Raw genomic sequence first — 15,960 nt, 5'->3', positions numbered from 1 at the left:
GGCGGAATTCACAGTACTGGCTCAATCAACGCATGACGTTATACTTGGCATAGACTTTTTGCGAGAGTGTCGTGCGACCGTGGATTGTGGAGCAGGTGAGGTTCTGTTGTCTACTCTCGCCCAGCAGCCTGATTGTGAGAAAGGTAACCTCACTGTAGCTAAAGATGTACTTCTGCCAGCGTGGTCCACGGCCAGCGTACAAGTGACCACTTCGGAAACCAACTCGAGTTTGAATTCACGTGACATAGTGATTGAGCCATTGCCTGTAGCTTGTCTCAAGAAAAACATCTTTGTACCACGGTGCATTGTATCTCTCGCAGACGAGACGGCTCAATTATGGGTGATAAACAGCTCACCCGAGTCGGTTGTACTACCGGCTGGTATGCGCCTTGCCCTGTTCGAAAAGCAGAGCAGCACCTGCATTGGAGCTTTAAGCGATCTTGAAAGGGCGGGTCCGGAAACTTCTGGTATGGAAGCTGAATTTTCAAAAATGGTTAGCAAGTCCATTTCCTCACAGAAGCGCAAAGACCTGGTTGCACTGCTGGCGAGACATGCTAAAGTATTTGATTTTGCACGGACGGTGCCTAGGGCTCAGATACCGACCACGCGCGCTCGTCACAAGATCGATACTGGCTCTGCTCATCCTCTCCGACAAAAGCCCTATCGCGTGTCCGTGTCCGAACGCAAAGTTATTGCTGAACAAGTTGGCGAGATGCTAGCCACTGGTGTAATTCAAGAATCGTCAAGTCCGTGGGCTGCACCTGTTATTTTGGTAAAGAAAAAAGACGGGTCCTGGAGGTTCTGTGTTGATTATCGGCGTCTCAATTCTATAACCAAGAAGGACGTGTACCCCCTCCCCCGCATTGATGACGTAATTGACTGCCTTCATTCAGCTTCCTACTTTTCTTCGGTAGACTTGCGATCCGGGTATTGGCAGATTCCCATGGATCCAGTTGATAAAGAGAAGACGGCTTTTGTAACGCCAGACGGTCTATTTGAATTTAATGTTATGCCGTTCGGCTTGTGTAATGCTCCGGCAACATTTGAACGCTATATGGATACCGTCTTGAGAGGCCTTAAATGGGAAATTTGTTTATGTTACCTGGACGATGTGGTTATTTTTGGACGAACTTTTGAAGAACATAATCATCGCCTTGACGTTGTTCTAACATGTTTGGAGAAAGCCGCCTTGACACTCAACTCAAAAAAATGTCGTTTCGGTGAACGGCAAACACTGGTTTTAGGACACCTTGTGGACAAAGCTGGTGTTAGGCCGGACCCGCAGAAAGTGGACGCCGTCAGCAAGTTTAAGCAGCCACAGTCTATCCGCGAGCTACGAAGCTTTCTGGGCCTATGCTCTTATTTTCGCCGCTTTGTACCTAATTTTGCTGAAAAGGCCCAGCCACTGACTGACTTGCTGCGCAAGGACGTCCCTTTCCACTGGACACCAAATTGTGAGTCAGCGTTTAAGCAACTAAAGTTCGCTCTCACTTCCGGGCCAATACTATGCCACTTCGATCCCTCTGCTTCCACGGAAATCCACACCGATGCCAGTGGAGTTGGTCTCGGCGCGGTGCTTATTCAACGACACAACAATGCTGAACACGTCGTCGCCTATGCAAGCCGGTCCCTGAGCAAGGCAGAGCGTAATTATACGGTTACGGAATTGGAGTGCCTCGCCGTCGTTTTCGCCGTACACAAGTTTCGCCCCTACATCTACGGTCGTCGTTTCTCAGTCATCACCGATCATCACTCTCTTTGCTGGTTGGTGAGCCTACGTGATCCATCTGGTCGACTTGCGCGATGGGCCATACGGTTACAAGAATTTGACTTCACGGTCCGCTACAAGAGCGGTAATCGCCACGCAGACGCTGACTGCCTGTCACGGCTTCCTCTACCAACGACCGAGTGTGAAGCTGATAATTTTGACGATTTTATCACAGCTATTGACTCTCATTTTCCTGACATCGCGGCTTTCCGGACAGCACAGCACGAGGATCATTGCTTAGATCACCTGTTTGCCTCCGCGAATGACCCGGCCAGTTCAAGCTCTTTTGTACTCCATGACGCCGTCCTTTACAAAAAGAATTATTCCGGCCAAGGCGCCCGTCTGCTTCTGGTAGTTCCACGCGCTCTACGTCCCCAAATTTTTCGGTTCTGCCATGACAACGCAACCAGTGGGCACATGGGCTTCGCCAGAACGTTTCATCGCATCCAGCAAAGGTTTTACTGGCCCAAGATGCGACGCGACACAGAAAAATACGTAGCGGGTTGCGAACAATGTCAACGTCACAAGCGTCCCACGACTACATCACCCGGACCTCTCCATCCCGTACCACCTCCTAGCTCTCCCTTCGAGATTGTTGGTGTCGACCTTCTAGGTCCGTTTCCGCGGTCAGCCAGTGCCAATCGATGGGTCATCGTGTGCGTCGACCACCTGACGCGCTACGCAGAAACTGCGGCTATACCTACTGCCACAGCCTTTCACGTGTCGCAGTTTATGCTTCGGCATATCATTCTCCGTCATGGCCCTCCACGAGTCGTCATTAGCGACCGGGGACGTCAGTTCGTCGCTGACGTCGTTGAAGAGATCCTACGCCTGTCTGCCAGCCAATTCCGCCACGCAACCCCGTATCACCCCCAGACGAATGGCCTCGTAGAGCGGACCAACAGGACGCTAACGAACATGTTGTCAATTTATGTTGATGCCAAGCACAAAAACTGGGACGAAGTACTACCCTATATCACATACGCCTACAACACCGCGAAACACGAGACAACAGGGTACGCGCCCTTTTTCCTGCTCTACGCCCGCTCCCCTCGCAGTTGCCTCGACACCATTCTGCCTTTTACGTTAGATGTGGAAACATCGGTTGCCGAGTCACTATGCCGCGCTGAAGAAGCCCGTCGCGTCGCACGCCTTCGAACCATTGCATCTCAACAGCGCTCCAAGACCCGGTACGACGCCCACCATCACTCCGTTGCCTACACAAAGGGTGACCTGGTGTGGTTGTGGACACCTGTCCGCAAACGTGGTTTATGCCAAAAGTTTCTGGCCCACTACTCCGGACCATTTGTAGTCATTGACCGTCTCAGTGACGTCACATACGTCATCTCCGGCGTCACAAGCAATGGTCGGCGCTCTAGCAAGACACAGCTGACACACGTCGCGCGCCTCAAGCCATATCACCACCAACCTTCCTATTGACTCGCCCAGTGGGCATCGTCTGCGAACGGGGGAAATGACACACCTCGATGGGCGCATGAAGAGGAAGAGGTAGAAGCGGTCTGGCTCACGAGCAGCTCGGTCGCCGGTTTCTGGCTCTGAGCTGTACCGATCTCAACCATTTTCCTGTAAATAAACGCGTTCCTTCGTCACAATATATATATATATATATATATATATATATATATATATATATATATATATATATTGCCACTAGTACAAGTTCTGAAACTATTATTTCTACAGATGCTAGCATGCTTGTATGTGCCGCTGTTCAGAAGAGGACAAAGATGCGCGTGCAGAGAAAAACAATAGTCGTACTGCCGTTGTTCGAATCAGTTTGACGTCCTTGTGTGCCCTTATCAGCAGGTTACAGTCACGTTGTAACGTGACACTGGTGGAAGTGCTGGGTAATAGTCTATGCACTGTTACCACGAGGAAGATCTCGGTCCCAACATTGACACCTTAGTAGAAACAGCCAACCTTCGACGCAGTCGGCGGCAACTAGGCCTACCACCCCAGTTCAGCCCTCTTCCGGAACGCTCCAGAACCATGGCATATGCGACAACTGCAAGCCAGACTGAACCGTCCGTGACTCCGCCAGCACCATGGCTACCAGCCTCCCGAACGCCAAAGCCCTTCCATGGGGAGCCCTACGAAGACGTTGAAGACTGGCTGGACCAATACGATCGAGTCGCCGTCGCCAACGAGTGGGACGAGCACCGGAAACTGCGGTATGTCTATTTCTACCTGGAGGATTCGGCGCGTATTTGGTTCGAGAATCACGAGGCCGCCCTGACAACCTGGCCGGTGTTTTGCACTCAGCTGCGGAACACGTATGGTAGCGCTGACCGGAAAGAACAAGCCGAACGTCTCCTCACTTCTCGCAATCAACAACCCAATGAAAGCGTGGCCATGTTTGTTGAGGAGATGTCTCGTCTGTTCCGTCGAGCGGATTCTGCAATGACGGAAGACAAAAAGGTGCGCATTCTGATGCGGGGTGTGAAGGAGCAGCTGTTTGCAGGACTTGTACGAAACCCACCAGCTACCGTGGCAGAATTCCTCCGTGAAGCGACGACAATGGAGCGAATGCTGAGACAGCGATCTTCGCAGTATGAGCGGTCCGACAACCTTGCATGTCTGTCAGCAGCCTTGGTAACACCCGATGTCACGAGCGTGAGAGACCTTGCTGAGCTAGTCCGTAGCATTGTACGCGACGAGCTGCAAAAGCTTCACGCAGTGCCTTCACAGCCTCAAGTGGCTGCTCTGACAGACGTCGTCCGTGAAGAGGTGCGGCAGCTGGTACGACCATTAGCGCCACCTCCAACCGAAGCTCCTCTGCTAACGTATGCGGAAGCTGTACGTACTCCTGCACCGGCAGCCAGCTATTTCCCCCGACCGACTAGCCTGCAGACGCTACAGCACTTCTCGGGCGGGCCACGCTATGAAAACCAACGACTGCAGTTGCCGCAGTACTTCTCGGGCCCACCACACTATGAGAATCCGCGACCCAATTTGCGTAAATCTAGCGTGTGGCGCGCTTCCGACAATCGGCCACTATGCTACCACTGTGGTGAGCCAGGTCACCTGTACCGGGAGTGCTCGTACAGACAGATGGGCCTACCTGGATTTCGGCCAGACGCTCGTTGGCCCAGGGACGGCGAACGACCCCGCGCCATCGCAGAATACTTGGCAAGTCTACCGTCTCCGAATCTTCAGCGACGCCAATCACGCTCTCCGTCTCCTCGACGCTCTACGTCCGCGAATCAATACTCCACTTTCGCCGATGTTGTTGCGGGAAGATCCGCTAGGTCCCCAAGTCCACGCCGGGGAAACTAGAATCAGCGGCCTCCGGGGGTGGGACCGCCGTTAAGCTATCGTCAAAACAGCCTCCTCCGACCCTTCCACCAACCTTCGACGATTCCTTTCAGCCGACACCTCACATCGCTGACGAACCCGTTTCTGCTGACATTGCCATTCGTGTCGACAACCATCCAGTGACTGCTCTAGTCGACACCGGCGCCGACTACTCAGTTATCAGCGCTGAACTTGTGGCTGAACTCAGGAAAGTCACGACTCCTTGGGGGCATGGACCAAACCTTCGGACAGCCGGTGGTCATCTCTTGACACCAATCGGCAGATGCACCGCAAGGCTGCAAATCTGTGAGTCGACGTTCGTTGCTTCTTTCGTTGTGCTTCCCGAATGCTCCCGGAAAGTAATCCTTGGCATGGATTTCCTTCGTGAGCACGGCGCTGTTATAAATCTTCAAGACTGCCTCGTAACGTTTGCTGACGACTATGGCCCGAAGCCTAGAGATACCAATCCGCAGAAGACTGCGCTTCGCATTGTCGACGACACCGTCACACTTCCGCCACGCACCAGTATGTTCGTTACAGTACAGGGCGACATAGACCATGACAGTAGTGGTATCGCTGAAGCCAACCTTTCGGTGCTCTTGTCTCAGCAAATCTGTGTTGCCCGCGGCATAGTTCAATTTAAACGTGGGATGACATCCTCCCTTATGTCACGTTCGCTTACAACACCGCTGTGCAAGAAACAACTGGATTCACACCATTCCGGTTGCTTCATGGCAGGGAGGTCACTACAATGCTGGATGCCATGCTTCTACCAGACAGACACCAGATTAGTGTCAAGACGAACGAATTTATCAGACTGGCAGACGCGGCTCGTAAGCTTGCAGTCGAACGAATCCATAAGCAACAATGCATCGACTCGCTGCGGTACAACGCTCGTCGTCGCGATGTCTCTTACCAACCCGGAGAACGAGTATGGCTGTGGACTCCCAATCGACAACGGGGCCGGTCGGAAAAGTTGTTACGCCGCTATTTTGGTCCCTATAGAGTTCTCCGTCGTCTCAGCGAAGTGAACTACGAGGTTCTTGACGAGGACATGGCTCGTCAATCCCGCCGTTTACAACAGCCACACGTCGTCCATGTTTCGAGGATGAAACCATTTTACCAACGCTGACTATTCGTCACACTCCCTTGAGTAGACTTACAGTGATTGTGAACACCCCCTTGTGTACTGCTTATCGTGTGTGTTTTCATCTGGCAATAATGTTATGACATCGGGACGATGTCCTTTGGGAAGGGGGGTAATGCCACTAGTACAAGTTCTGAAACTATTATTTCTACAGATGCTAGCATGCTTGTATGTGCCGCTGTTCAGAAGAGGACAAAGATGCGCGTGCAGAGAAAAACAATAGTCGTACTGCCGTTGTTCGAATCAGTTTGACGTCCTTGTGTGCCCTTATCAGCAGGTTACAGTCACGTTGTAACGTGACAATATATATATATATATATATATATATATATATATATATATATATATATATATATATATATCCACGGTGTACGGCAATACGATACCCTGTTTTTTTTGTTTTTCGTCTCGCGGTGCGAAAAATACTCGCCCGAGAGTCACGCAGTCTTCCACCACTGTGGGTGCATTGTTTTCTCCACCTTATTTTGTTCTTCTATTTTTTTTTCCTCGTGGTTGCCGTCGCTCGGGTTTCCATGATCTCACCCATTGTTCTTGGGAATTGCAAGCGTGCGCCGTTCCCAAAAAATCGTGAGGCGGAAACGAAGCATTGAGCTGTTGGCGCCTGAACGCGTATGACATCATCGCAGATGAAATTCCCGCGCCCACTTCCAACCTCAGCGTACTAGGGGCTTCTTATGAAGTAGGAGAGGTGGATGAAGTAGAAAAACAACTCAGTTCAGTGGCACTATCTGTATAGCAACGTTTCTAGACTAGGTAGATTGCAAAACTGAGCGATGTTGCGCGGCGCGGCCGCTGCCAGCGACAAATGTGGCACTGCTGTCGCATCCAGATTCGCGTCTGAAAATCTATTGCGAACGTGCACCAACTAGCAACTAACCGACAGCCTCGTATGTTATGCTATATATATCAAGCATTGTTTATTGTGAGCAGTTTAGAAAACAATAATTATACTGTATTCGCCTTACACCACTAAATATTACGCAGTATTAACTTTCTGCGGCAGCACAACAAATCTCGATAATATACTGTTGGCAAAGCTCTTTCAGAACGCCGCCACGGCGTCTTCCCACGACGACCACGCGTTTTTGTCTGCTAGCGGAAGCTTGTTGCGCCGCCAGTGCCACCAAACCGGAAGCTGTCCCGGCGCCGTGTGACGAGTAGTCTGACGCGGGGAGTTATGCAACTTACCCAGTCTAAAAACGTTGCTGTATAGTGGCACCATCTGTAGGAGGCGACGTGAAACTCGATTCTAATGGAAGCGTGCTCGCTGTAGCTGACGCTACGTGCGACATCGGAGTGCTTCGAAAATTTTCCCAGCCCGAAATATACCGCCTTCTCGTCTCTCGGGTTTGTTCGCGGTCCCGCTCCACGCATTCGGTGAGTACGAAACGACCTTCTAGCGATGTTCGTCGCGCTGTTAGTGCCCGAATCCTACCGAGTGTGCGGCGTGCGTAAGACGCACGCTTCACCGGCTGCACAGCTGTTTTCGTTTTGCCGGAAAGAAAGAAAGGACGCTTGCACGGGCGCCGCTAAGCTGCTGTTTGAACACATCGCGCGCGGTAGGTGCGTCCTGTTTTGTCGATTTCGTTCCGTCTATCAGCGGCTACCTCTAGCTGTGTGAACGGAGCTGCCTGCGGAAACGGGCAGGGCACTTTACGGCTGCGCACCGCAATTACGTTCTGGCGAGATAGATAGAACCTTGTTGAAGGCCGCTTCAAGGATTCTTCGAAACCAATGCGGTGCAACCTTGACTCGCGCGAAATTCTTGAGCAGAGTGTCAACGCGTGCTGTCTACACAGCTAGCGAGAGTGACGAATCGCACTTATTAATCAAGGCGCGTGTGAACTTTTTTTTTTTTTTTCAGTCTTCCCATTTCGCTCGCTTGGCTCAGGGCCTTGCTACGCTTGTTCTAATCACATAACATGCCCCTGGTTTCTTTTCTTGCAGATCGCTATGGGACGTAAAGTGACCCTCGCTGTGTGTACCCTTAACCAGTGGGCACTGGACTTCGACGGCAACTACAAGCGAATTCTGAAAAGTAAAACAAAAAAACACCTTTCTATTGTACTCGCGTCATTCAAGAAACGCAAATCTTGTTGTGCCTTCTTCGGTGCCCCTTCACTCTTATAACGTATCGTCTCCCTTTAACGTATTATCTATCTCTCTCTTAAGGTATCAAGGAGGCAAAGGCAAAGGGCGCTTCATTCAGATCAGGCCCTGAACTGGAAGTAACGTAGGTTTTATTTCTTTCTATCACTTGTTGCATAGTGCTCGTACATGTACGTGATGCTACCGCAGCTCTTTGGTTCTATTACAGGTTACCATGTAAAAGCACTAGAAATAAAATTAATTTATTGCAGTGCAAACAAGGTCTAGTCTCCTATAAAAGGTGGTAGTGAGACCGCAACCGCCACAATGGACGACTGGCAACGTAATGAGTTTGCTGGAACAATGACATACTGAGCGACTTGCGTGTTAGACAGAGCGCATAAAGATACTTCGTTAAGCTTTACATGCCAGAAACATATGACCGTAAAACATGTAACACTGTGCAAAGGAAAAGGTTGTGACCAACTTGTGATGCCTAGTTGCTGATTGGTCGCTATCATTTTTGTCTTTTACTCTGATCTTGTCCTTGCCGTCATGTTAACATGCACGATGGCGCACAATTGAGACATTCGTATTGAAGTGTGTTCATGTGAGACAGCCGTATACGCAATCATTTATGTGCTAATTGATGCTTAATTTGCGATTTCTTAAAGCATGTGGTCGACGATTAATCTCACTTGGCCTACGCTTACAACTTGCTAATTTCTTAGCTAACGTTAGCTGTGTCAGTGAAAGTAGAGCTACTAACACAGTCTGCCTTTGTGACAGTCAGATCTAACATGGATTCTGATTATTCACATCTTCAAAGTTTGACTGCACTTTTGTATTTGTCATCTCTCTGCAGGAAGTTGCAAATTTTCACTTTCTTTGTAACATAGCAATGGATGAAGCGGAAATTCAAAAACCAAGTGACCTTCATTAAATAATTTCTGATCTAGAATTCATAGCTGTGTTTGACCTTACAGTGGTTATGGATGCGCCGACCACTTCTATGAAAGCGACACACTTCTTCACTCTTGGGAAGTCCTTGCCTCGTTGCTGCGGGATCCAACATGCGAGGGTATTATGGTCGACATTGGCATGTAAGTTGACATACCTTTGATGTCCTTTTTTTTTGCCAGCATCTTGCATTCTAGCCATTATATCACATGATAAAAATGAAGAGAGTTAAACATTGCTGCAAATGAATAATACTAATGCATCTTATGCTTTACTAAGCAAGTTATTGCATAGAAAATGAAGCAGTAATTAAAGGACTTCGACAACAAGTAGTGTCAACTGCCTTCGAATTCCTGTTAGCATGGTCAGTGCAGCCTAGTGTCGGTCATCCAGTCTGAGGGGCCATGTCCAACTCAAATATGTCTTGTGTGCAGTTAGGCAAAGCCGTGTTTTCAGTTGGTGTAATTGTAACTCCAGAATCTTGTTCGAGTTGGTGCAATCGCACCACGTGGGCCTGTCATGTTCCAGATGATCATGACAATCGCCACACACTTGGTGCAGTGGGACCAGCTAGAATATGAATCTAGTGGTACATTGACGCCGACTGAAAGCACAGGTTCCCCTTGCGATTGGAGTTGGGCGTGCACCCTCCGACGAACCGACTGACACAAGACTTCACTAACTGCCAAAAGCCATGCTTTACACTGTTCACATTGTTTTTCATCGAGATAGTACATGTTGTGACATGTTCGTACAGATTAAAATTACAGATGAGCGCTGACTCCGCTGTTGCCCAACGCATTTCTTTGCTCTCCCCCTTCGGCCGGCTCCACACTTTCGCACATGTTTTCGCTTCTGCTTGCACTGATCAGAATGCAGAGCTCAATTTGTCAAGGCACATGGAAAATCATTCGGCACCTGTGCTCATGTGCGTACGGGCTGACTGGAAGAGGCAAGTGGCAGCAGGAAGCGGCAGATGCCAAAACAGCTGGGAGAAGAAACTCGGGAACATGACAAAGCGCAATTGTGCCTTGTTACTACAGCAAGGACAGAGAGAAGCCCGACCCTCAGTATCGCTTGAGGACCGGCTCCTCAAATCCGCCAGATTTTTCTCTTATTAGTGCCACCTGGTGAACACGCCATTTAATTAAGCAGGAACTAGCGTTGCATAATGTGTCCCTTCCACACAAGTAGAGTTTGCTCTTCTGCCTTATTTTGCTTCATGCATGTAGCATAGTACTTACTCTCATAATGCCTGTGCTTGTTAATGTTGGCAAGCTGCATTGTAATGTTGGCTACCACCGGACCGTTTGTTCTTATAACAATGTAATAAACTAATACATGTGTGTTGCCATACCTCTTGATCACTTCATCAAATGCTTCGAAGTTAACTCTCTCTGGCAGTTCTCTCATCAAAACCTGCTGCGGTACTCTAGCACCTCTTTTGTTCCTTGCAGGCCTGTCATGCACAGAAACGTCACTTACAACTGCAGAGTCATCTTCCTGAACAAGTGAGTTCTCCGAGGCACCAGGGTGAAAACGAATGAAACTCCAACTAGAAGGAAGTATTGGTTACCTGGTGCATTACGCTGAGGGCACTACCATTGCCAGTTCGATGATTTCCTACCGAAATTTTTGCCAATCTTGCAGGAAAATTTTGCTGATTCGTCCCAAGCTCATGATGTGCGATGATGGCTGCTACCGCGAGTCGCGCTGGTTCACACCGTGGCAGAAGCCTCGTCGCGTTGAGGAGTTCTTTCTGCCTCGCATGATCTCCGAAATAACTGACCAGGTTTGTTTCTGTGCCTCTCGCGTTCTTTTGTGCTTGTCAAAGAGTGGTGTCTGCTTGCATTTAGTTTTTTTCCTTGCAACATGTCCTCAAGTGTATGGTTTGCTGATTTAGTGGGTAATCTATGCTCTTGTGATACACAATGCAGAATAAAGATAACACGAAGACAAGAGAAAGGAGAACAGTGCTTGTCTTTCTTTTTTCATTCCTGGTGTTGAACTTATTTTGAATGTTTGCCAAAAAACACAGCTTCGTCAAAAAGATTGACAGCCGATTTTTCTGCTGCCAGCTTTTTTTTAGTGTAACAGAAAGCTTACCTGTCGGCATCACTAGTCATACCACAATGATGTGGAAAATGCTGGAGAACATTTTGAACACAAGTTTTTCTATCTGTGATGGCACTAAGTTCGTACACTGGAAGCATGCCGGAAACAATGATTTGTGAGTTTGATATTGACTCATCAGCATTGTTGGGCCGCAGTTGGATACGGAGCTAGTGCTTACTCGCGTAGAAATGGCGCCTGCTGATGGCAGCATTGTTCAGCAAACCTGTCCTACCTCACTGGTATGACACCTTTTTTTACCACCTAATATGCCTAAAATAAAACTCCAGTGCTTACATAAGGTAGTACAGTTTTAAGAGTATGTATAGAGTATATACTATAGAGTACAGGCTTAAGCACCTTGTAGGGTAGAACTATGTAACAGTTAACTGCATACAATATTTCAGTTGCCTCCTAACACCAAATAAACATAACATCATCTTCTGGCTAGGTGATGTTACACATCATATTTTGCAACTCTCTATGGCCGTCTAAATGTATTCGGCGATTCCAGCTTGAATTATGTACTGCATCATTTATGGTATTGTAACACATAGTTCATGTCTACTTATGAAAAAGTGCAAGCAAACACAAAAAGGAACGAAAGGGACACCACTGAACTCGTAACTAGTTTATTTCGCAGAAAGAACGTGGTTAAAGGGACACTACAGTCAAATAACAATTTACGTTAGAGTGAAAGCTCAATGTAGGACATCATCTAAAACTACAATATTATCAACAGTGCCCTATTTACCGAGAAATCAAACTAAATGCACAAGAACACAAGCGCCGCAGTAGGGCATTTTCAAAATGATCCTGATGACATCAGAAAAACCGCCTACAATTAATCACTAGTAATCGATCTAGCTGCACTAAATAACCTTCCGGGCATCAAGAGACGCAATAAAATGCTGCTTGTTCGTTTCTGTTTGATTCATGTAAAAAAAGAACCATCAGGCGTTACTATGGGGAATGGCACGAGTTGTTCAAAAATAAAATTTTCGCGTAGTTAGACTGGACAGGTGGTGTCAACTAGCGGGGCGTAGTTGAATAAAAAACGTCTGCACTCTCGCAGTCAATAGCGGGAAATTGATAAATGGCCGTTGTTGCTGCTGTGGCTCCCACTGCTTTCGGTCTGCAGCTACTAGCTCAGCAAAGCCAGGCAACGTTGTGCACAGCAACAGTGACGTGAATTGGTCCGGCTGGTCCACTGCTTGAGGCGGGTAATTTGAAGTGAGCTAATGCGATGCAGACCACTAACATGTGATTTTATTTCAAAATAGGCCGTTCCTTGGCACAAAAGTAGCGCTAAGAGGTTTCTCGACCGCTATTTCAACAATGAACATCGACTTAATAGTTGCCTTTAGTGTCCCTTTAATGTACTACATGATAGTGTACCACGTGTGCTGTGTGCTGCTTCACAAGTAAACATGAACTATCACAAACTCGCCCAACTTTCAATGTTACTGTAACACATAGTGTTTTTACTACCGCCAGCATTGTGTAACACATTTCAGCTGGCTTTCAGTCGCTTTAATTGTGGTTGTTCGTGACTAGAAATGCTATTAGCAACTGAAATGGGCATCGATGCAAAGGCTGCTCTAGTTAGTCACTTTGATTGTGTATCGATCGCATTGTCAAATCTTGCAGAAAGTGGTGCCCATTGGAGACGCCCTTATATCTACAAAGGACACCTGTATTGGATTTGAAATTTGTGAAGAGCTCTGGAATCCTCTGAGGTATTCAATAACAATCACATCTTGAAGCTCGAGGAGCTCAATAATTGCAGACCTTTTATTTCCTGTTGCTTGCATAGGTTTACGTAGAAAAACATGTCTTTTTTGTTTGTTTGCTTGCTAGTCCGAATTCGTCGCATGTTCCTAAGTTTTCAAGGTGTAAGAAACACGCTTTGTACTTCAAGCACATATATGCTGCATTTAAAAGAAACTGTGCTATCTTAAGTAAAATTCGCGGAGTGACATTCATAGCAGCTGGAGGATCATGCTCATAAGCACACTGCATCAGTTTATTATTTCAAGTATCCTCTCCAAATAGAGTGAGGTATTCAAAAATAAACTGAATCTCGTGGAACCTGCAAATGTAAATATCTAAATAGTCTGCAATGGCAGGTGTGTTAGCAGAAAATTATGTGGCAGGACCCTGACAGAAAATGGGTTAAAACACGTGAAATCGTGGAAACTTGTTGCTAAATAGCCTGAGAAGCTGCGAGACATTTGATGCAGTTCAAACGCAGGGCACATTTGTATAAAGTGAGTTGATTGGTTGATGGCTTCATTTATAAGTTTAAATTGCATCATTACCAAAATGCCTTTGAGGTGTTTTAAACAAACTATTTATTTGCGTGCTAGCAGGGAGCTTCAATAGATACACTTGTAAAAGCAGGCCATACAACTCTGTTGATGCTTAATATACTCACTAGTTTATAAGAAGGAAAACTTCTTTCTTTCATTAAAATGGGCATCAGCTCTCACATAATGGCATCGCTGGATGGTGCCGAGATCATCGTCAACGGAAGTGGATCGTATCATGAGCTGCGAAAGAACTACGTCATCTGTGACAGAATCAAGTCGGCTACGGCGAAGGTGAGTGTGCCATCTCCCGAGCCGAGTTCTCCTTTGTGATGTTAGCTTTGGTGTTTTTAGTTTAAATTCACAATTATAAATTACACTGGAGCACTGCAATAGGATTGCTCACTTACACAGTAATACTTTGTTTGTCAAGCTATGCTGATAGCGTTTTCTGAACTTGTGGCAGTATCAATCATTTTATCAACCAGTAATTATTAATGACACTATGAATCAATAAAATATGAGTAAATAGGTGTAAGGAGCCCTCAATGTTACTAACAATGGCAAGGATGTTCTATGTTTATACCTTCAAGAAAAAAACCAATACAGTAGACGTATGTAGAACATTTTCAAAGAATGAAACAAACTGCTAACATCAGAGTGCTCGCAGATCTTTTAAAAAATGCTGTTCCCATCTCTGTTGAAAGGTTCTCAGGGTTCTGCTTGTAAAAGAACTATATTTAATAATTGTTTTAACTACATATTTTTTCGGTAAGCTCTGTTCGTAGATTACTTTTCTTATTACTTTGTGCCTTACTATCACATTAAATACCGTATTTGATGGTTTCTTTACATTTTAGTGTTCTAACTTCTGTAATGAAGCATATGTACCACTGCATTTTTGGGGGCTAATTGAAGGCGAAGAAGCATACAGGAACAGCAGTTGCGACAAAGCTTGTGTTGTTGACTGATGCTGCGACGTCTTGCGGGGTTATTTTCATTCTTCATTGATTTAAAGAGACCTTGTTGTACTTGTTATATTAATTAATCATTTAATGAACTAGCAGTGATAGTTATTGGTTTTTGTTCGTCCTTTTTTATCGATAGTGGCCAAACATTAGGACACAAAATATTAGTCCGAACAGTTTACGTATTATGACATTTGAATGCGAACTTAACATGACTATGAAGGTGTCAACAGCTCCTGCTAAGCTGAGTAACAAAAGTTTATTCTTTAGTTGTGTTGTCTCTTCTTCAACAGTGTGGTGGCATCTACCTGTTTTCAAACCTGAGAGGCTGTGACGGTGAACGAGTTTACTACCAGGGTTGCTCGAGCATTGCCATCAATGGCGATTTTGTTGCCATAGCCAAGCAGTTTGCCTTGGAAGAAGTTGTAAGTGTTTGTGGAATTATGTTATTTTTCTAATACTCAATGACACAAAGTGTTTGTTAGCGGTCAATAGTTTTAATAATAGTGTCAGTTTCGTATAGAATTAAAAATCGGTTGGAGGCTAATTGTAATAAAGAGCAATCGCTCAATAGCACAGACTGAGAGCAATTGTAATCTTTGCATAACTTGAAGGGGCACAGCAACACTTTTTCAAGTAGTCAGGGAATGAATTCACTAAAGGAGCTCATTGCCTCACGAATTCGCAGCCGCAAAAATTTTTAGAATCCATCCAGTACGAGCATAGTTACAAAGATTTGTTGCACTCTACAATTGCATTCTTTCTTTTCTCATCCCGACGAAAGAGCTGGAAGCTAAGCAGGGAGGAATGGCATGGGCAAAGAAAATACGTCACGTGCGCCTCGAGTCGTTGGGCTTTTTTTCTTTTTTCTTCGAATTTGCAACTTTTCAGTGCGTTTACACACGCACACATGGACTAGTTGCTGCCTCCCGCGTCGGCCCTGGTAACCACCATGCTCAAATCAGCCAATGGCTGATAGGTGGCCGTCTACAAGTGATTTTTGAGCTTGTAGTGTTATTTGTCGAGAAAAGAGAAAGCAATTTCTAGCATACTTTGAAAATTTGTTCTGATTTCCAGGTCGCGTTCTGCGCTATATTTGGCTCGCGTGTTCCCTGGAGCCTTTACTACTGATTGGCAGGGTTTTCTCACCTGGCTCAAAAACTGTTGCAGGGACCCTTTGAGACTTTTTTTGCCTTCTCTGCTCCCTATTGGCTTGCCTTCATGGTCAAAAATCACCGAAGAAAAGACAGTACACTAGATGGTGTACATGCA

General features: G+C 46.6%; 1 protein-coding gene across 3 annotated transcripts in view; it reads left to right on the top strand.

The window, feature by feature from the left end:
* Positions 1-7,457: 7,457 nt before the first annotated feature.
* Nadsyn (NAD synthetase) overlaps positions 7,458-15,960 on the top strand; it is a 32,464-nt gene continuing 23,961 nt past the window's right edge. Inside the window, exons 1-9 of one of the 3 annotated variants that reach the window (XM_037416599.2) lie at positions 7,458-7,628; positions 8,199-8,289; positions 8,424-8,484; positions 9,326-9,442; positions 10,757-10,810; positions 10,950-11,091; positions 13,062-13,150; positions 13,897-14,014; positions 14,982-15,113. In XM_037416599.2, the coding sequence (XP_037272496.2) occupies positions 8,205-8,289; positions 8,424-8,484; positions 9,326-9,442; positions 10,757-10,810; positions 10,950-11,091; positions 13,062-13,150; positions 13,897-14,014; positions 14,982-15,113 (798 nt within the window). In that variant the 5' untranslated portion in view covers positions 7,458-7,628; positions 8,199-8,204. Of the gene's footprint in view, positions 7,629-7,672; positions 7,815-8,198; positions 8,290-8,423; positions 8,485-9,325; positions 9,443-10,756; positions 10,811-10,949; positions 11,092-13,061; positions 13,151-13,896; positions 14,015-14,981; positions 15,114-15,960 lie in introns of those variants that run through there. The other 2 variants (XM_075871630.1, XM_075871629.1) reach the window with 2 other exon arrangements.

This window comes from Rhipicephalus microplus, chromosome 8, assembly GCF_043290135.1.
Source record: "Rhipicephalus microplus isolate Deutch F79 chromosome 8, USDA_Rmic, whole genome shotgun sequence".
In the NCBI taxonomy this organism is placed as follows: Eukaryota; Metazoa; Arthropoda; class Arachnida; order Ixodida; family Ixodidae; genus Rhipicephalus; species Rhipicephalus microplus.
The sequence above is the reverse complement of the archived record's forward strand: the minus strand, read 5'-3'. Positions and strand labels throughout refer to the sequence as shown.